The sequence below is a fragment of the Myotis davidii genome, unplaced genomic scaffold (genome assembly GCF_000327345.1).
Source record: "Myotis davidii unplaced genomic scaffold, ASM32734v1 scaffold290, whole genome shotgun sequence".
NCBI classification, from domain to species: Eukaryota; Metazoa; Chordata; class Mammalia; order Chiroptera; family Vespertilionidae; genus Myotis; species Myotis davidii.
In genome coordinates this window covers 2,578,521-2,599,832 of record NW_006285049.1, presented here as the reverse complement: position 1 = coordinate 2,599,832, position 21,312 = coordinate 2,578,521, and the positions used below count along the sequence as shown (strand labels likewise).

The following is a 21,312-nucleotide window of genomic DNA, read 5'->3' as shown; positions in this document are numbered from 1 at the left end:
AACTTTATTGCACTTACCTGGTTATGTCTGGAACTCAGGAGACATGTCCTGGCTAGCTAAATTTATTGAACACTTAAAAACGTGGCAGACCTCATGCTGATGATTTTAGATCTGTGCATTTAACCCTCACCTCTTGAGAAATCCCTAGGGTAGTTCCCATGTTGTGGAGGAGGAATCTGAAGTGCTGAACCCGCCCAGGGGCCCAGGGGCTGGTGACTAGTGGAGCCGATAGAAACCCCGGGGGCTGGCTGCAGGGCCCACCCCCTCAGCCGCACTGCTTTATGGCCTCCAGTCGGAGCCATCTGCATACGAATGGTAATAGATAAGAGGACCACATATTTTGTTTGCATCTAAACTGGGATGTGAGGTGGAGGGGTGGGGGGACGGTATCTATTATGCTGGGAAAACTAGGCTAAACCAGAGCCGTTTGGAGCCAACTGGGACGTGTGGCCACCTTATGGATGGGTGCTAGGAAAGTGGGTGAATTTACCGCGGGAAAGAATGCTGATGAAAAGAAGGAAGAAGTCGAACACTGGGCCTTGAGAAAGACCAACGTTTGGGGAATTGCTGGAGAAAGAGAACTCACAGAGGATCCGGGAAGGTGAGCGAGGAGAGGAGGGTGGCAGACTCTCCAGCAGTTTTTCTGAGGGCAGTGATCGCCGGTGGTCCAGCCCCTGGAGCTGTGAATGCTGCGGATTCGACAAGGACCAAGAAATGGCCATTGAAAGGAGCAACAAGGAAATCAATGGTGACTTACTGACAAACATCTCTTTGGTTTGATGGACTTGGAAGCCAAATTAAAGTTAAAAAAAAAAAAAGAGTGAGTGGGAGGTGAGGACCCAGGAGGCAGCCCTTTTAAGTAAGAAGTGACCTTGAAGGGGAGGCCAAAGATAGGACTGTCCTGGAGGTGGAGTCCAAGAAGTTTCCTTTCTTTCTTGAAGAAAGATACTGGAATGTATCTAATGCTGCCGGCCGGAGCCAGGCTGAGGAGCCTGAAGGAGTGGAATGCATAATTACCCCCTCGCCGGGGACATCTGGAGCAGTGCCCGAGGAGGCCTGAGGCCGGCCACCTGAGCGAGGGTTCCCGCTGCGTCTGAGGAGGTACCCCTCTGCCTCTGCGGGAGGGAGGGCGGTCTGGGGGAGGGAACAAAGTGAGGTGCTTGCTGTCTGTAGACTCGGGTTTCCTCTCTCGAGTCCCAGCCGGGAGCGGTTCCTGGGGCCGAGGTTTCACGGCGTTGAATGCGCGGCAGGGCCTGTCCTTAGGCCCCTGATAGACATTGCCGTGACCGCTTTTCATCTTCACTATTTGTCAGTGAGGTTGGTGATAATACTCCTGTTTGATGCCAACGAACACTGGCTCAGAATGTAGGGCAGCCAACCAAAGAGCACACAGCTGTCCAGGGCCGGAGTTCAGGCCTGACTCCAGTGTTTCCTGGAAGCGAAAGCCAGGGCATTCATTGCCTATTCTCTAACATTTATGTTACCGAGTCAGAGGAAGGAAGTTAGCAAATGTAGTTTCCTTAATGGTTTAGACCAGTGGTTCTCAACCTTCCTAATGCCGTGACCCTTTAATACAGTTCCTCATATGGTGGTGACCCCCAATTTCATTGTTACAAATTGAACATAATTAAAGCATAGTGATTAATCACAAAAACAATATGTAATTATATATGTTTTCCGATGGTCTTAGGTGACCCCTGTGAAAGGGTCGTTCGACCCCCGAAGGGGTCGCGACCCACAGGTTGAGAATCGCTGGTTTAGACCATAATGTGGACCTTTGTCATAAGCAGTACAGGACCGATATCATGTTGTTTATGTGAGTTGATTTGATTTTTTCATTTTAAGGAAGAAATCCTTTTGTTAGAAGTTTTTTTTTAATAGGGCTATTTTTTAAAAAATATATATTTTATTGATTTTTTACAGAGAGGAAGGGAGAGAGATAGCCAGAAACGTCGATGAGAGAGAAACATCGATCAGCCGCCTCCTGCACATCCCCCACTGGGGATGTGCCCGCAACCCAGGCACACGCCCTTGCCCGGAACTGAACCCGGGACCCTCCAGTCCACAGGCCAACGCTCCATCCACTGAGCCAAACCGGTTTCGGCTTAATGGGGCTATTTGATTCAAGGAGGCATAGTTTTATCTTTTGTTTTTATAGGAGAAGTTACTTGCATACGAGGTGTCTTATGAACCCACTTCATTCATAAAGGATGCCTCCTGCATTTATTTCTATAGTCCATAGGACATTTTAAAAAATTATAGATTGATTTGAGTGAGAGAGAGAAAGAGCGACAGTGAGTTGTTGTTTCACTTATTTATGCATTCATTGGTTGATTCTTGTATGTGCCCTGATGGGATCAGACCTGCAGCCTTGGTGTATCAGGACGACACACTGAGCTACCTAGCCTAGGCGAAACTTTTGTATTAGACTATTACTGTGGCGATATATTGCCTTAAGGATTTTTAGACTCTTAAAGTGTATAAAATTCTTTTGTTGATTTTTTTTTATTGCAAAACGGTTAAAAATTTAAAACTGTAGACTGATAGGGGGATACAAATTGAATATGTCCATGATTCCTACCTCTACAAGAAACACTTGTGGTTACATGCAGCCCAGTTTGAAGATCACTGCTGCAGTTTCAGTTGTCCATTTATGTCATATATATATCTGATATTTTAGGTATATTTTTATTGATTTCAGAGAGGAAGGGAAAGGAAGTGATAGAAACATCAATGATGAGAGAATCATTGATTGGCTGCTTCCTGCATGGCCCCCACTGGGGATCAAGCCCGAAACCCAATGGGGAATGGACCGATGACCTCCTGGTTCATAGGTTGAACCTCAACCACTGAGCCACACTGGCAGGGCTATATCTGAAATTTTAGATGTGCTTGAGGACCGACTGAGTAGCCAAGATAGAAATATGGGCCCTATGCTGGGGTAGGACTGGGTAACTTAGCGGTGGGATAGAGGAACCATGATAGTTGTGGGAGGTGTGGGTCAGATTTGCAGAATGACAACTGTGGCAACCACAGATAGACACAGGTGTTCTCCAGATTTTTGCTGAATTACTTAATGGGCTGAAGAATTGAAGCCTGTTTTAGAGATGAGGTTATTGAGGGTAGAGGATTGAAATCTGTCTTTCCAATGGCTTTTGGAAAGTTTTTCTGTTGCATTATTTAACATGGTATCTCTCAGTACTTTTATGTATTTTTAAAAATTTGCTCCTAAAACCACTTTTTAAAATAGTAGGCCTGAATTATTTCCCCCATTTTCAGGTTATATAGAGGAGTGAATTTTAGCTGACCTGCCCCAAATCAACCCCAAACCCACAGGCCATTCATTAAGCTTTCCCAAAGAGCAGTTTGAATTGTTCGCTACTTTTTTCTTCTGAAAACTTTATATGTGTGTCACTGCATGGGTGTTAATCAAAGTACAAGGTGGGTATCAGTTACACACGCATCCTCAGGGGTATCACGCAGGGTAAGTCTTATCTATGTCACACACACACAGCGAGGGGGTTACCTAAGTGGTAAAGTCTCGCCCTTAATATGTCACTCTAAGAGTTCACCCTAAAATTACAAACTTATAAGCTAGAAAATTATTACTATTGCAATATGACATGCAATTTAATGTCATAAATTTGACAAGTTTAAATTCCACTTAGAAAGCTGAGCAAATGCCAAGACATAGCTAAGTTGTAGAGTTAAGTTAATGAAAAATAATTATTTTCTTATTTGTGTCTTCTAGTCTGTACAATTTAAGGGAATCTTGGAGAGTTCAAAGTATTGATTTGATCACCAAAAATGCAGTTGGAAGGAAATGAACTCTTTATATTCCCAGTATAATACTTCATTAAGATGGTTAGTCCTATGCAAGAAACCTCTAAACTAGTTACAAGTACTTCCTACAACTAACCAATTGAAACAACATCCTAATTGTTGGTGATTACCTCTGTGATTTAAGACTTCGCTGCAGGGTCTCTGAAGCTACTGCCCTATTAAATGTCACTCTTCCTGTAATAAAGATCAATAAGAAAAGAAAAAAATTAGCCTAATTTCTACAACCCATTGATTAATGGAAAACAAATGCTATGTGTTTGGTTTGTAATAGTTATAAAGCAATAGTCAATAATTTACAAGCCATGGCGTATGAAGCAATTAAAAAATTAATTATCCCAGAAATCTAAGCAAGATACTTGAAAGTAATTTATTACAGTAGCAGCCACTATTTTTAAAAAAAATATATTTCTTTATTGATTTCAGAGAGGAAGGGAGAAAGAGAGAGAGAGATAGAAACAAGAATGACGAGAGAGAATCATCGATCGGCTGCCTACTGCATGCCCCACACTTCGGACCGAGCCCGCAACCCAGGCATGCGCCCTTGGCCGGAACCGACCCGGGACCCCTCAGTCCGCAGACTGACGCCCTATCCACTGAGCCAAGCCGGCTGGGGTTAGCAGCCACTATTAATGCATTTTTCTGTTAGAGCCTTATCCAAAAGCCAGATTTTACTTTGAAAACAGAAAATCATGGCACTGCTTGTAATTATGACTTGAGGAATTACCATGAAACTCTTCAAAAACTGGTTTTCATTCCAATTGGAATCCCAGATTGCAATGATCGTCGGTATACCTTCCCTCTCCCCCTTGACCGTTCCTACAGGTTTTGGTGCTTCGTTTGCGTGCATCAATTTTAGCTACTAGCCCCTTCTTTGACATGTTTACATGTCCATTTTCACACCACTCCTCTTGAGTGAAGAGACTGCATTTTTATACCTACTCCTTCCACCTAGCACAATATCTGGTTGTCAGTGATCCTTATTGAGTGAATGAATGAATGCATGAGGCACTCTATAACATAGGTACCGAAAGTAATTAATGAGTTTAGCAAATTTGAAGCAAGAAGCCTGGGCTAAAAGACCATTGATCTGTTTTCAAATCCATTTTTTGTTTCAGTTTTATAAGTAGAGCTTTGAAAATGGAAGTAACCAACTGTTTTTAAGATGAGAGAGAGGATTTAGGTCTCCAAATTATTCTCTACTTCACCCCTTCCCCTCAGATGTCCCCCCTCCTTTTTTGATGGGTTTTGTTTTTAATGTTTGGCTTCTTAGCTGAAAGGATTCTTCCCCACAACAGTAGTCCCGCGGGTGTCTGATTTGTTAATCCTGTTCCAGTTGTGACACTCTTTATCAAGAATTTCATGAATTTCCTTTTAGTTTTGGCTTCTAACTGGAATGCTTCTTCCCAGTCATTTCCCCTCCCCTTCTATCTGCATGTTCCACTGCAGAAGAACAATACATTCTTAGATGGGCATTTCTGCCTGGTTTTTGGCTCTGAGCCCTTGGAGCAGCATCTGGGTGGGTAAGTTTCCTGCTCAGGATACAGAGCAGCCCAGGAGTCTGTAGAATTTTGCTTTGGTTTTCTAAAATCCAGATCTTTTAATTTTTGCATGTCTCTTGTTCGAGATTATGGTATGGGATGAGAAAAATATACATTTTTAAAATATATATATTTTTATTGATTCCAGAGAGGAAGGGAGAGAGCGATAGAAACATCAATGATGAAAGAAAATTATTGATCGGCTGTCTCCTGCATGCCCCACACTGGGGATCAAGCCCACAACCTGGGCATGTGCCCTGACCGGGATTGAACCTTGACCTCCTGGTTCATAGGTCGATGCTCAACCACTGAGCAACTCTGGCCTTATTTACACTCTCTACCCGACTTCCACCCTCACTCCCCTTGCCCTCCCCCAACACACACACAGCTAAGTACACATGGACTATCTCTCCTGAGCTGGCAGAGTAAATGGTTGCCTGCCTATGCATGGAGCCACATCAAAAGACCCTTCTCCTATCTCATCTCCCTGATATGAGCCAAGCTTTAGCATTCGGACTGACCTGCAGGGGGTTCTGATCAAAAGGAGGTCTCCTACTGAGACAGATTTGGGAGTTGGTGGCATTAAGTCTTTGCTCCATCACGTCACATCACATCAATATCCTTCCCTATAAAAGGTGACTACTAAGGATTATCTTATAAATAGGATAACATTTGTAAAGTACTTAACATCCCTTAATTTTGTTTTATTCAAAATCTTTTACTTGCATCTTCTCATTTGACCTTTACAGAACCCTGCTAGACATGCAGCTGAAAAACTATAATCCCCTTTTTACAGATGGTTAACCTGGTGTTCTGAAACTTTCTCAGTAATAATAGTAACTCTTATCGATGTTTACTACTTGTCAGGCATTGTTCTAAACACTACGTTTAATCCTCACGTCAGATCTATGAAGTGGGTACTAAAAACTGGGAAAATTAAGGCAGAAAAGGGCTAAGTAACTTGCCTAAGGTTAGAGCCAGCAAATAGAAGAGTTGGGATTGAAACCTAGAGAGCTTGGCTTCAAAAACAGTGCTCTTCACCACTACACGATGTCCCACTGCTTTTTAAAGTAGTGGATTCGACTCACATCTGTGAGTCCAAGTCTAAGGCTCTTCACATCCTGAGAAAGAATCCATTAGAGTCTAGCGGTTCTCAACCTGTGGGTCGTGACCCCTTTGGGGGTCGAACAACCCTTTCACAGGGGTCGCCTAAGACCATCGGAAAACACATATATAATTACATATTGTTTTTGTGATTAATCACTATGCTTTAATTATGTTCAATTTGTAACAATGAAAATACATCCTGCATATCAGATATTTACATTACGATTGATAACAGTAGCAAAATTAGTTATGAAGTAGCAACAAAAATAATTTTATGGTTGGCGGTCACCACCACATAAGGAACTGTATTAAAGGGTCGCGGCATTAGGAAGGTTGAGAACCACTGCATTAGACCATACAAGCAAAATAGCACTGAAGGAGACAGACTAGGTTATCAGATCTGCCAACCTTGGGAAGAGAACTCGAATGGCTGGGGCTGATGTTCCATCCCCCAGGGCCGTGGTCGGCAAACTCATTAGTCAACAAAGCCAAATATCAACACAACGATTGAAAATTTTTTTGAGAGCCAAATTTTTTAAACTTAAACTATATAGGTAGGTACATTGTTATTAACTTAATTAGGGCACTCCTAAGGCTTAGGAAGAGCCACACTCAAGGGGCCAAAGAGCTGCATGTGGCTCGAGAGCCGCAGTTTGCCGACCACGCTCTTAGGGCAACTCTTATGTTCTACCCATTTTCGTGGTTTTATTTTTGTACTTGTACCCATTTAAAACCACGAATAGTATAGGTTTTAAAAACCGAATGTGCCATTTAGTAATACCTATCCACCCACACCTATTAAAATGTTTACTGATGCATAAAAGCCTACAGATACCACCTACGGTGGGTTTTAACAGGTTCTGTGTGAGCGGGTGATGCACTGGGTGCATCTCCCTCCCCACCTGAGAGTTGTTAATAGTATTGATCTGTGTTTCTACCTTTTATTCATTAGTAGATATGGTTGTAAATGGTAGCTTGAAATAAACTTCATCCAAAGTTCTGAAGATGAATTTCACAACTTTTAACATTTTATTCACCGTGCTGGGGAGGAAAAACTTCCTCTGCCTCTGAGGTTGAATTTCCGGGGCCCTGTGATTAAGCTAACAAAAGACAGGTAAGCAGGAGAAAAGGCACACAGTTTTTATTAATATTTATGTGCACCAGAGTTCATAGAAAAGAAGTGAAACTCAAAGAAGCAGTTATATTCAGGGCTTATAGACCATTTTAACCAAGGAAAAAGGGCTTGGGCTTCAGGGGATAATGACTGTGGAGAAGTGACTAGTGTGAGAAATGGCTCACCTGTCCAAATTTCAAGTGATGGACTAGGAAACAGAAGCATGGTAAGATGAGATTTTTAATAACACTCTCAAGACCAGGCGCCCATTTTACAGGATCACATGTAGGGCATGGACCATCGCCTATTTATTTGGACCCTCCTCCAGTTCCTCGTTGGCTGAGGACTATTTGATCACCTATTTCCTAATGGGTCGCCTAGGGATTGCCGTCTCCCATTGGGTTATCTTTAAAAAATAGGTTAGGGCCTTCTCTAGTCGCCTCTAGGACGCATGCTATCAGCCACGTGTACAGCTCTCCTCCTCTCTCCCCACCCCCATATCCTGTTTGCTCCGGGGAAATTGAGCAGCAGCCACCTGGCCACATGCTGTTCCTTTTCTATGAAGATAAATCAGAGGCATATTTCTGACACTAGGAAATATATGGAGAAACCACACTCGGCCTTCATTCTTCGCCCTTCTCTCTGGGTGGGGGAGGGGCACCTTCCTCAAAGGGGAATTTATACTCTGCTTTCAGGCAGATAAGGTGAGTGCAGAGAACTCTTGTGTCTGCTGATTCTTGTTGCCTTCAGCTCAAAATCATCCTTATGACGTAGTGTCATGTTCGGGAGTGGCATATTCGATCTTCAAATGGAAAGCAAAGGATATTGCAGCGGAAACATTCTTTCCAATGTTATCTCTTTTGTACAAGACCTACTGGCACATGTACTCTTATTTTCTGTTGCATTCCATTGAATTCTTTTTAAGTCACTAAAAGTAATATCCGATTATATAAAGTATGTTTTCAAAAGGGGGAAGGCAATTCCTCTGTAATCCTATTATTTAAAATGTTTTGCATACTTTCTTTCAATGTTATCTATGCCTATCTGTTTCCTACAGTTTCAGTGATGTGGGGCACACGTGGTCTGTAAATTCCTCAACATATCGCACACATTCTCCATGTCCTTGCTTACTCACACTCATTATTTAGCCGCTGCGGTTTGCCCATCCATTCTCCAGTTGTCAGACATCTGGGCTGCCTTCCCAGTGGCAGTTTGCACCTCTAGCAGCGGGGAGGGCGGGGCGAGTTGGCCCCTGCTGGCTAGGTGGAACCAGGGCCTTTAAACAGCCACAGGCAGTTCAGAGGTCAAGTCCCAAGCCTCAGCCAGACCCAGCAGGGCTTCTGGCTCCAGGCTCCCAGCCTTAAGGTGGTGGAGTCCCAGCCTTAAGGTGGTGGAGTCCCAGCCTTAAGGTGGTGGAGTTCCACCCTGTGGGTTTCCCAGGCCAAGACTTCATTCCTGGCCCCAGTCCTACCCACACAGAGGGCCTGCCCAAGGTGGGTTCCTCCCAGCTGCTCTCTCCTTCTGTCCTAGCTCTCTGCAGACCCACCTGCGTGCAAGAAAGGAGCTGGGCCACTGGACCTGCGCATCATGGCCCAGCTGCAGTCCTCTGAAGTGCAGCAGCTGCTCCACAACAAGTTCGTCGTCATCCTGGGAGACTCCATCCAGAGGTCCGTGTACAAGGACCTGGTGCTCCTGCTGCAGAAGGATTGCCTGCTCACTTTCGACCAGCTCAAGGTCAAGGGGGAGCTGAGCTTCGAGCAGGACAAGCTGGTGGAGGGAGGCAAGAAGGACATCATGACCAACAGCACCGACTACCGCGAGGTCCGCGAGTTCTGCACCGGCCACCACCTGGTGCGCTTCTACTTCCTCACACGCGTGTACAATGAGTACGTCCGGGCCGTGTTGGAAGAGCTGCGGTCCCACGAGCACACGCCGGACCTGGTCATCATGAACTCCTGTCTCTGGGACATCTCCAGGTATGGGCAGGACTGCTTTAGCAGCTACCGGGCGAACCTGGAGAACCTGTTCCGGCACCTGGGCCAGGTGCTGCCGAAGTCATGCCTCCTGGTGTGGAACACGGCCATGCCCCTGGGCAGGAAGGTCACGGGGGGCTTCCTCCCGAAAGAGCAGCCGGCCGTTTCCTCCGCCCGGATTAAAAAGGTGATCGAAGCCAACTTCTACAGCTATGTCGAGGCGAAGAACCACAATTTAGATGTGTTGGACTTGCATTTCCACTTCCGCCACGCGGAGATGCACCGGCACGGAGACGGGGTACATTGGAACCATCACGCGCACCGCCGCCTCTCGCAGCTGCTGCTGGCCCATGTGGCCGACGCTTGGGGTGTGGAGCTGCCTCACCGCCCACCAGTGGGCCAGTGGATCAAGTGTGACCCTGCAAGGGGCCGATCTAAACAGAGACTTGAAGGGCAGTCCCAGAGCAGCAGAAACCTAAGGGCCTTACCCCCACCCGCATCGTTGCCTCTTCCCAGGCACAGCCCCCTGCTGCCACTCCCAGCTCCCCGCCCACCCCTGTCCCCACTCCTGCCCTCACCGCCTCTTCCCGTTCCCTGTCACCCGGCCATGCACCCCCAGGTCTTGCTCTGTCCCCAAGATACCTACTTTTCCTCAGACCAACCTTTCCAGTCTGGTCAGTTCTTCTTCAGCAATTTCCATTCTCCCCAGACAGGATTTGACGTAGGAAATGACTTTGTGTTTGATCCCCAGCCGCCAAGGGCCCCCTTCCCCACGCCCTATTATCAGCAGCCGGCCCCTGTGGTTCATAGGGGTTTTCCCCGGAGTCTACCTCCTGGCCCTTATACGTCCTGGAGACAGGTGCCCAAACTTTACAGGAAGCAAGCCCAAGGCTACCCAGAGCCAAGGCCTCATTAGACTGACTTGTGCCTTTTTCCTCATCATGGACATGGACTTGACAGGTCATCTGACCGCTGCCTAAACTGACCCATTTTGTTAACAGAAGCCATTGAGCCACATTGGACTTCTTTTGGTTCTTTGCTATTACCTGTTGTTAGCTATGGCCTCTTCCTCCATGCTCTGGGGGTGACCACGTGTTATTCCTGCCTCCCCACCCCCTGTTCTCTTTGTCTTTTTGTAAACAGAAAATTGAAATTAAAAAGTTGTTTCACAGAAGTAGTTGTGGGTTTTGTGTGTGTCGATATGTAATGGTGCCTCTTCCTTCCATTAAACAATTAGCTTTGTAAGAGCAAAGGGGATATCTGCTGAATGAATGGTCATGGCATCTTAATAAACTGCTCAACGTGAATTTGCCTAAATAATCCTGATTGTTTCCATGAAATGGATTTGGGTATAAATGAACTAACTTTTTGTGATCCTATTTTCCAGAGTTCTTAAAGAATCATTGTATTTTAGAACTGGGGAACTAAAGACATAAAATGTAACTACCATTTACAAACAAGGAAACTGAGGCCAGAAAGGTGAGTTAATTGTTCTAGATCACATAGGAAATCTCTCCTTTACTGGCCTTTCCTACTTTATACTGGTTTCCAGTATAAATTATATTAATGTTCAAACTACAGGACTGATTTATATCAAACCAAGAAGGAATGTTTACCAAACATGGTTCGTCTATGAAAATCAAGGCAGAAAACCCCCTATAGCTCTATAATCAGAAGTTTAGTAATTAGATGTGCAATGAACTATGTATGTAAACTAGAGTGAATGGCATGTTTGTGACTATGACTTCTTGAATGGTCTTGAATTTTGGACTTGAAAAAATTAGAAAAATGTTGCTATCAATGACATTTTATATTAAATAAAAATATGAGTTGGAAGGGACTGTTAAGTGGACAACTGACAAAAGGCCATGGCATCTCCTGTTTTGTAGGAATATTAATCACGGAGAGTGTTTAAATGGTAGGCCTTTTGTTACACTAGATTAGTGAAATGTGAATACCTGATAAGCTAGTCAAAATAGTATTGTCCCAATAATCAGCATACCGATTATTGACTTTGACTGGCTTATAGGTCCTCAATTGGACCATTCCTAAATTTTTTTTAAATATATTTTTATTGATTTCAGAGAGGGAGGAGGAGGAGGAAGGAGGAGGACCTTCCCCTGGCTGTGGGCACCACTTCCCTCTGGCACCCGGGACCTGGGCTTCCCTCACAGCCCCGGCTTTGTCCAGAAGGTTGCCTGGAAGGATGTCCGGTCTAATTAGCATAGTGTGCTTTTATTATTATAGATTGATTGCAGAGAGGAAGGGAGAGAGAAACATCAATGAAAGAGGATCATTGATCAGCTGCCTCCTGCCGAACCCCAACTAGGGATTGAATCCAAAACCCATGCATGTGCCCTTGACTGGAATCGAACCTGGGACCCTTCAGTCTGCAGGCCAATGCTCTGTCCACTGAGCAAAACTGGCTAGGGCGAACCATTCCTAAATTTGACAACGAGGGCCAGGAAGTGTCCTGCAAAAATGAAGTTCATGAAATCACAAGAAATAGATGAGCTCAGCTATCTACAGAAGTACACAGCAGATTTTAATCTACCAAAGAATAAAATTCCCAGAAAGTAAGGCCTTTATCTTATCTCTGTATCTCAAATCCTAGTGCAATGTCCAGCACTTAGTAAGTACTGAATGCTTCTTGAGTGAATCAGTGAATGAATATGAGGTGGTGTATGAATGTGTTGCTGCTAAGACTACAACCCAAGTTTCAAAGGAGACACTAAACAGACATAGAGTCATTGTAGCACATCTGAAGGAATATTGCCAAAACAGCATTACGATGACCTTCAAGGACTCTAGAAAGGTAGTGATTATAAGTCAGTATGTCCCAACAAAGTGAGCAGAGGGGACCTGTTTGACCAATCTAAATGTTCTAATCCACGCAGGAGATCAGTGCACCAGGCTGCGCAATTTGGTAACATCAGCCTTCAAGATGAGCTCATTGCCTTTGTTCTTTACGTTTCCCAAGCAAGACAAAGCTGCATTTAGCTGTTAATCTGAGTAAACGGATGCATATAGTGTTTATATTTCCATGAACTAACAAACTGGTGGTGTGGTTTTTAGATCTTTCTTGGGAATTAAGTTAGTGTGCATTATTCCTCCTTAACCTGATCACATCTAATGAACCACAGAGAATGAGTTGTTATACAAGCTTGAAGATCAGACACTGAATCAATGATGAATTCACTCTTTTTTTTAATTGCTTGAAGTATTACAGAGTATTACATATGTCTCCACCACCCCTGCTGAGTTCAGTCTTATTAGAGATTAAATTGCACCGATCACTGAGCAATCCTGTTTCTCACACATGGATAGGAGAGCAGGTAGACGGAAACAGGGACAATCTTTTCCTCCCCAGGTGAGTTAATATCCTATGGCTGCTATAACAAGTACCACAAACTTGCCTGAAAATGACCCATTGATTCTTTAATAGTTCTGGAGCTCAAAAGTCCAAAATCCATGACCCCAGAGTACAATCTTTACTATGTTCTACTCTGTCCTACATGATCAGGCTCTACCTGCCTCTGCAATGTTATCGTCATCTTTTTTCCTTTTTCTTTAAAAAAAATTTGTTATTGTGGTAAAATACACATAACCATTTTTCTAAGTACACAGTTTAGTGGTATTAAGTACATTCACATTATTGTGCAAACACCATCTTCTGAAAGTCTCTTCACTGCTCTTTATGCTTTCAACCACCAGAACTTCTTTCTGTTCATAAAACATGCCAAGCTCTTTCTTAACTTAGGCCTTTCCACTTGCTATTCCCTTTCCTGAAATGTTCTACATCTCCTACCCACTAGTTCTGTGAATATCTAATTCTTCCTCCTTCCATCTATATCTCCTAAGAGGCCTTCTATCATTTAATCTAAAAGTACTGTTGCAATCTATCATAGTATCCTTCACTTCCTTTGTATTGCGTACCCCACTCAGCAGTGGCTTTAGTAGATGCTTTTACTCTCGCCTAGAATGTAAGGTCTACAAGTCACTGTTGAATTCCCAGTGGTTGTTAGCACAATGCCTGGCAAAGAAGATGTTCAAGTACATTTACTTCAGTTAAATGTTCAAAAATATAATTAGTTCATAGTGTGTAATCAAGTAAGAAGGCAATATGTATTAAAATCAAGCTGTATTTGATTACTTTTCTTAAGAAAATGTCTATAGGACTCTCCCATATCTTTACCTAAGTCATCTGGGTAGTTAATGCCTGGACCTTCCCAGCCCCACTGAGAGTAAGAGGCTGATAACAGTTCAGCTTGCATTTCATTTCATACATACATATTCTGGCCTTTATCTTCCACTTTAGAGCTTTCTTCTTTGTCCATTTTTGCTATTGTCACCTTGCTTTTTAAATCAAGAAACCTAGCAATGCAATCAAGCTATTGCCTGGTAAAAAGAGCCAAAGTTATTCAACGTTTATGAGAGAAGTGATTGCTCTATTGTTAAGACTTAAAGTGAGAGTTCATACGGCCTTTTCTCTCTTGACTTTATCCTCAAAGCTTTTTCTACTTTTGTTTCAAGTTTTCTGGAAAAAGAAAAAAAATAGAGTAATATTAATGATTAAGTTGACATTATCCCAGCAGGATATGTGTCTCACAATACCCTATAAGGTAAACGATGTTACATACCAAAGGCTGAAACTTTAAAGCTGTAACTATATTTTCCCATAAGTACAAACAAAGCAAAGCTCGGCACTTGAAAATAAATGGAATCTCACTTCCGGCCATGAGCATAGGACCAGGCCCCTCTCCCTGGTCAGCCACTAAGCTGGCCCTAGCATCCAGGCCCTAGCATTGTGTGACTCTGAGGCAACATTTACGTTACGTTCTGGAGTTGGTACACAGCAGCGGCTCGGTCTCTGGCAGCTCTATGTTCATGAGTTCTGCAAAGGTGAGTTATTTTGAAAACTTAGATCATTAAGGTTCATGTCAGAGAAAGGATTTACTATTGTATGTTTGTATTAATAAGCTCTAGAAATAATATTTTCATTCCCAGAACTTTAAGAAAGGCCTCTATGACTGCATGCTTAATTTGTAGATATATTTTTTCACAAGACTTGACCCATTAATCTTTAAAGATACATTTTGTAAAACATGTCCCTTGAGCCATCATAATCTTTACTCATGCATTCTATGGGCATTTTCTCTGGGTGGAGGAATTTTGACTCTTTACACTTTCTAAGTTTTCTACAAAAAAACATATACTGTTTTTACAGCGACCCAATCCCCCCGCCCCCCCCCCCCAAAAAAAAGGATTCATTCTGCAATTGCCCCATGTGGGAATTCACAATGAGTTTTAATGGATGACAGACTCTGAGAAGTTCTGCGTAAAATAAATTTGATTAAATGAGTTTAACCTAGTATTTCCCAGATTTATTTAACCATAGACCTTTTTCATATGCACCATCTTTTAAAACCATGTTTTGGGAAATGCTGGATGGAGAAAAGTAGCTTTACAGTCATTTGTATGAAAAATAATATAATTTATAATAATAATACAAGAATAAACTTTATTTCATACTAGAGGCTCAGTGCACAACATTCATGCACTGAGAGGCGGGGGGGGGGTGGCGTCCCTCAGTCCAGCCTGCACCCTTTAGCAGTCTGGGAGCCCTCAGGGGGTGTCTGACTGACAGCTTAGGCTTGCTCCCCATAGACATCCTTAGCACTGCCACAGAGGCAGGAAAGGCTCCCATCACCACCGCTGTGCTCAGACCCGTCAGCCCTGTATGTGGCTGAGTGGCGCTCCGCCTGTGGGAGCGCACTGATCACCAGGGGGGCAGCCCCTGCGTTGAGTGTCTTCCCCCTGCTTGTCAGTGCGTGTCAGCAACCGGTTGTTCTGGTGTTCAATTGATTTGCATATTACCCTTTTATTATATAGGACAGTCACAACTGTAAACCTACTTTTTCTCCATTCTGTATTGTTCTAGAGAATGCCAGATAAAATAGTTGGGGTAAGTGAAAAGGTTTGTTAGTAACATTTTATATATAAAGCTTTTTTAAAATGGAGCATTTTATATTTTTTTTTATTTTTTAAATATATTCTTATTGATTGCAGAGAGGAAGGGAGAGGGAGAGAGAGATAGAAACATCAATGATGAGAGAGAATCACTGATGGACTGCCTCCTGCATGTGATTGAGTCCACACACAACCTGGGCATGTGCCCTGACCTGGAATCGAACCGTGACCTCCTGGTTCATAGGTTGAAAGTCAACCACTGAGCCAAGCCAGTTGGGCTCAAATGGATCATTATAATAGTCTGTGCCCAAATATGAGCTAATATTCAGTAGGTAAGCCTGGGACAAGCCTGAGATGGGCTAGTTAACCGAAATGGGATGAAATGAACCAGGAATGTTTGCCCTCTTCCTCTAAAGGGGGGAAGAACTGGGATGGCCCAGCTTGATAACAAGTATTAGGGTAGGTCCAGTCCAGCAGCAGAGCATGGTGTGGAGGGGAGGTATTTCACCCCAGCTCTTTGCTGCCTGGCAAAGAATATCCCAAGACCCATCCCAGTGGAGCACGGTAATGGGAAGTAGAGAGCAAACAGCATTCTGAAACGGAGGAGAATAGTCATCAACACAGCACCGTCTGTCAACACTCCACAAGGTTGTCAGGAGCAGGAACAAACCTCTATCGAAATGTCTGTCTTCAGGGAGTAAGAGCACCAGCAGGAGCTGCTGTGGCAGAGCCAGCCCCTTCCCTGAAGAGGAAACACAGCCAGGCCTGTAGTCTGACAGCCAGTCTGGGCTCTGGACTGGCCCCTCCATCATGCTCAGTGCTGCCTCTCAGACTTAGCTGGTACCTGGCGTCCTGAGTTTGGCCTCTAAACCTCACTTCTCCATAGCATGGACTAATTTTCAATGTTCTATTTCATCTCAGTAATTAAATCACACTGCCAGATTGATTTTCCCCCCTCCCCTACCATCCACTCTTCTCTAACTTACCGTGTTTATCTAGAGTACATCAGAATATCCTGGTGGGCTTGTTAAAACACCATTGTTGCTTTCTCCCCCCAGGGTTTCTGATTCAGTAGGTCCAGAGTGGGGCCCAAGAAGTTGCATTTCCAGTAAATGTCACACTTTGAAAACCACCAAAGAAATAAAAATGTAGAAAGAATCATGTAATTCTACTCATGTAGCCATAACCTAATTTATACCCATTTTATTTTGCCATATTTTCTTTATCTTTTTTCTAAAGTGAAGCAAATCCATAATATTTTCTCCCTAAATATTTCTTTTTAAAAAAATATATTTTATTGATTTTTTACAGAGAAGAAGAGAGAGGGACAGAGAGTCAGAAACATCGATGAGAGAGAAACATCGATCAGCCGCCTCCTGCACATCTCCTACTGGGGATGTGCCCGCAACCAAGGTACATACCTTTGACTGAAATCAAACCTGGGACCTTTCAGTCCACAGGCCGACGCTCTATCCACTGAGCCAAACCAGTTAGGGCATCCCTAAATATTTCAAATGTGGGAAATAAGGACATTTTCTTACATAAGCACAAGATAAGTATCAACAAAACTAACAACTTGCTGATATCATCTGACAATGACACTCTTATGGACTGAATATTTGTGTCCCATTCCCACTCTCCCAAAATTTGTATGTTGAAACCCTGTCCCATAATTTGATGGTATTAGGAGGTGGGCTTTTGAGAAATAATTAGGGTCAGATGAGGTCATCAGGGTCATCAGAATATGTCACAGGCAAAGCGTTGCGCCATAACAGGAAAAATGCAAGCTGGTTTCCCAATATTCTTTGCTAAGATTGATCACCAAGTAAAGGGTGACAGTTGCAAGCCTGCATTTTGAAGTTATGTTTTCCCAATTGCAACCTGTAAGTGCCCTGTGGGTAAAGCATTGGTACCATCAGGGTGGGGCCCTCACGAATGGGATGAGAGCCCTTATAAGAGTCACAAGAGAGCCTGCTTCTCTGCTCTCTCCCACGGGAAGGGTGCAATAAGTTAGGAAAAGAGAGTCCTCAGAATTCAACCATGCTAACACCCTGCTCTTGATATCCACCCTCCAGAACTATGAGAAATAAATTTCTATTGTTTATAAGCTACTCGGTTTATGGGATTTTTGTTATAGCAGCCGAAACTAAGATACTCAGTCCCAAAATCTTTTCTGCAGCTATCTCAAATTGGGATCCACTAAAGAATCACACAGTGCATTGGTTATTATGTCTGAATCTTTTTTAATTTAGAAGAGAACCCAAAACACACCCCTCTTTTTTTCATGACATTGACTCACTGTAAAGATTTGTCCTGTGTAATGTTTCATTTTCTAAGTTTGTCTAATGGTTTCATCATGATGCCATTTAACTTGTACTTTATCCCCTGTGTTTCCTATAAAGTGAATGTTAAATCAAAGGTTTGATTAGGCACAAGTTAAACATTTTTGGTAGAATATGTCACAGGCAAGGCATTGCACCATAACAAGAAGTATGCCAGCTGGTTTCCCAATATTCTTTGCTAAGATTGATCACCAAGTAAAGGGTGACAGTTGCAAGCCTGCATTTCAAAGTTATGTTTTCCCACTTGCAACCTGTAAGTGCCTGGTGGGTAATGCATTGGTACTATGTCAATATTCCAGTTCCTCATTGTGGGAGCACTCGTTCCTCGAACCCACTCATACTTCTGAATCCTGCTCACAGCACTGTCAGAGCAAGTTCCTCCTCGAACCCTGCTCACTGTACTAACTGTTGGGAACTCAGTTCCTCCTTTATTCTCTACTCACTGCGTCATTGTTGGAGTACTTACTCCTCCAACCCCAGGCCCTTCATCCTGTTCGACTATACCAATTGTAGGGTCTGAGGCCCTCTTCCAGGGGCTGGGCCTTGTAGGACACTAGGTGGTAGATGGAGAACCCATGAGAAGTTGTGGGTATATGAGGGAGTCTTTATTATAGGAGCTAGTGGCCATGTAGCTATTGCTAACAAGGAGCCACTAGACAAAACAGTTCTTCAAAGCAAAGTCCCAAACAGCAGGTAGCCACACACTGGCTAGGTAACAATACGTCTTTCCTACAAAGCAGTAGCAGCCTCTGTACCAACAGCAGTAGCCTGCTGGCTAGTAGTACATCTTCCCCATAATACAGCCTCATACCAAGCAGTCCAGCCTTGCACAGGAGCAGCCTCACCAAGTAGTTGCACACGGCCAGCTGGTCAGTAACAACTTTATACTACTTAGACAAAAGAGGCTTCTTTCCAAATAGTGACATCAATCATTTGGGTTATAGAAGGGCATCCTTCCACTTGCATATAGTATCTTAGCCTTGAACACCCTGATTAAGATTCTCACTCGCAGAACGGCCTTGAGCATCCAGCGTCCTCTAGACAGGGCCCCACATGCATCAATCTCTCACCTAATGGCTTTAGCACCATTGATGATTCTTTCTTGGAATGATGAAAATTAGTGATTTTTCTGATTTTACCATTCCCTGTAAATTTCTTAGCTGACATTCTTTTGTAAAGAAGAAACTTTTTCCCCCCCATCAATGGAAGCTCTTTGGTTGGAGTCTTGGTCTTGGTTTTGCAGATGGGAAGAAGGAAAAGTCCAAGGATTGGGTAAGACACTATAGAACCAACCCAAAAAGCCAGTTAATGAACGGACATTAGAAGTGGAAAACACTCCTTTGCTTGTGAAGTCATCTTCATTTTGGGAATGTATCTTTCCTAATTGGCCAGTAAGATTACACATTAAAGTGAAGGTGTTCATGTATGTATGTCTACTAGCAAATAATATACTAATCTTGCTAGTTTAATGGCAAGTAATATTTATTAACTTAACAAAAAATGTTTATTGGCAATACATTAAATTCTCATGGCTAGAGATAAAATTTAGATAAACCATATTATATAAGACTAAGAGGCCCAGTGCACGAAATTTGTGCACTGGGGAGGGGTGCCTCAGCCTGGCCTGTACCCTCTCATAGTCCAGGACCCCTCAGGGGCTATCCGTCTGCCGGCTTAGGCCTGATCCCATAGGATCCCATAGGATCGGGCCTAAGCCGGCAGTCAGACATCCTTCTCGCAGTCCAGGACCCCTCGCTCCTTACCATTTGCCTTGCTGCTCCCTAGCACTGCTGTGGAGGCTGGAGAGGCTCCCGCTACTGCTGCTGCACTTGCCAGCCATGAGCCCAGCTTCTGACTGAGCGGCGCTCCCCCTGTGGGGATACACAGGGGGCAGCTCCTGCATTGAGCATCTGTCCCCTCATGGTCAGTGTGCATCAAAGTTACCGGTCGTTCTGGTCATTCTGCCGTAATGATCACTTAGGCTTTTATTATATATATAATTCAAGGAAGTTGCTAAGTGGGTGAATTAATTTAAGAATGCTTTACAAAGTACTTCCTTAATACTATGTTCTCCATTATTTTCCACTGAAAAACTTCTAATGGTGGAAAACATTGAGTCTGTCTCTACAGATCTACAGATTCAGATCTGTAGGAGGTCAGCCTGCAGCAGCCTACCACAAAAATTAAATTTATTTCAGACCTCATATTAAAATATTAACTGAAATTCTATGTTCAACTCTATACTGTCTTATTATTTGTTTTAATAAAAAAAATAATGCTCTCCAAAACATGAAGTAAAATCAGTGCTATAAAATCCAGTGGGGCTTAGGGTCTTAATCTGTAAAACAGGAGGAAGATAGCACATGCCTACCTGATAGGATTATCATGGTGGACATCAACTGAGTTGACATTTATAAAGCCCTTACAACTGTGATTAGCACATAGCTAGCACTATAAAAAATATGTTAAATAAGATTAAATTTTTTAAAAGATACATTTCAAATTCATTTTATTGTTTTAACTATCACCATATAATCACTTCCCAGGGTATTAGTAACCCACTTTGAGTGTGATTTTAATACTTAAGATCTTAATTATGGTTGGCATTGGAGAAAAAGGAGAATGTGGATGTTTGGACTAAGTTAGGAAAGGAACCAAAGAGCAAAAGGAAATGGGCTTGCAGCCATGGAGCTGGCTCAAGGCAGCGGAGTGTCCAGGCAGGTTGATGGTGCAGCTGTTTAGCAAACATTTCAGAGCACCAGCCACAGGCCCATACCCAGCACGGCGGACTGTGGGAACTACAAGCACTTGCTGAGATGATGTGCATTGTTCCTGAGACCACTTCCATCAGAGTCACTTTTTGTTGTTGTTAAAAAAAACATAGTGTGGCCCAGCAGTTGAGCATCAACCTATGAACCAGGAGCTCATGGTTCAATTCCAGGTCAGGGCACGGGATTGTGGGCTCAATCTCCAGTGTGGGGTGTGCAGGAGGCAGCTGATCAATAATTCCCTCTCATCATTGATGCTTCTATCTCTCTCCCTTTCCCTTCCTCTCTGAAATCAATAAAAATTTACTTTTTAAAAAGGCAGAGTATGTGGTTCCACCCAGGATGCTCACTATCAGAACTGTTGGGGGTGGGCCAATTCCTTATGTAAATAGAATGTGAAAACAAGTGTTGTAGGGGATATTGCTTAAGTTTAATGCCCTTTTCTCCTTGCAAAATTTTTTATTGTTAATTTAACCTGTTCATCATATCAGAACAGCCTGGAATTTTTGGCTGGAAGAAAATTTAGAAACCACTGAGTTTAGTAATTCCTAAATGGTGGAATGTTGTAGTAACCTGGGAAATTTGCCTTTTTTTAAATTTTTTTATTAAATCTTTATTGTTCAGATTATAACATTTATTCCTCTTTTTTTCCCCCCT

General features: G+C 43.3%; 1 protein-coding gene and 1 long non-coding RNA gene across 5 annotated transcripts in view; one reads left to right on the top strand and one right to left on the bottom strand.

The window, feature by feature from the left end:
* LOC107181794 overlaps nt 1–349 on the bottom strand; it is an 8,048-nt gene extending 7,699 nt beyond the window's left edge. Inside the window, exon 1 of the long non-coding RNA XR_001512503.1 lies at nt 18–349. This is a non-coding gene — a long non-coding RNA (uncharacterized LOC107181794). The remainder of the gene's footprint in view (nt 1–17) is intronic.
* The window catches only part of PCED1B (PC-esterase domain containing 1B), a 135,977-nt gene that overhangs the window by 103,779 nt on the left and 10,886 nt on the right, over nt 1–21,312 (top strand). For 2 of the 4 annotated variants that reach the window (XM_006755513.2, XM_015558608.1), the window contains one exon: nt 9,133–10,730. The exons of 1 other annotated variant lie outside the window; for it this stretch is intronic. In XM_006755513.2, the coding sequence (XP_006755576.1) occupies nt 9,133–10,491 (1,359 nt within the window). In that variant the 3' untranslated portion in view covers nt 10,492–10,730. Of the gene's footprint in view, nt 1–393; nt 1,102–9,132; nt 10,731–21,312 lie in introns of those variants that run through there. One more of the 4 variants, XM_015558609.1, reaches the window with a different exon arrangement.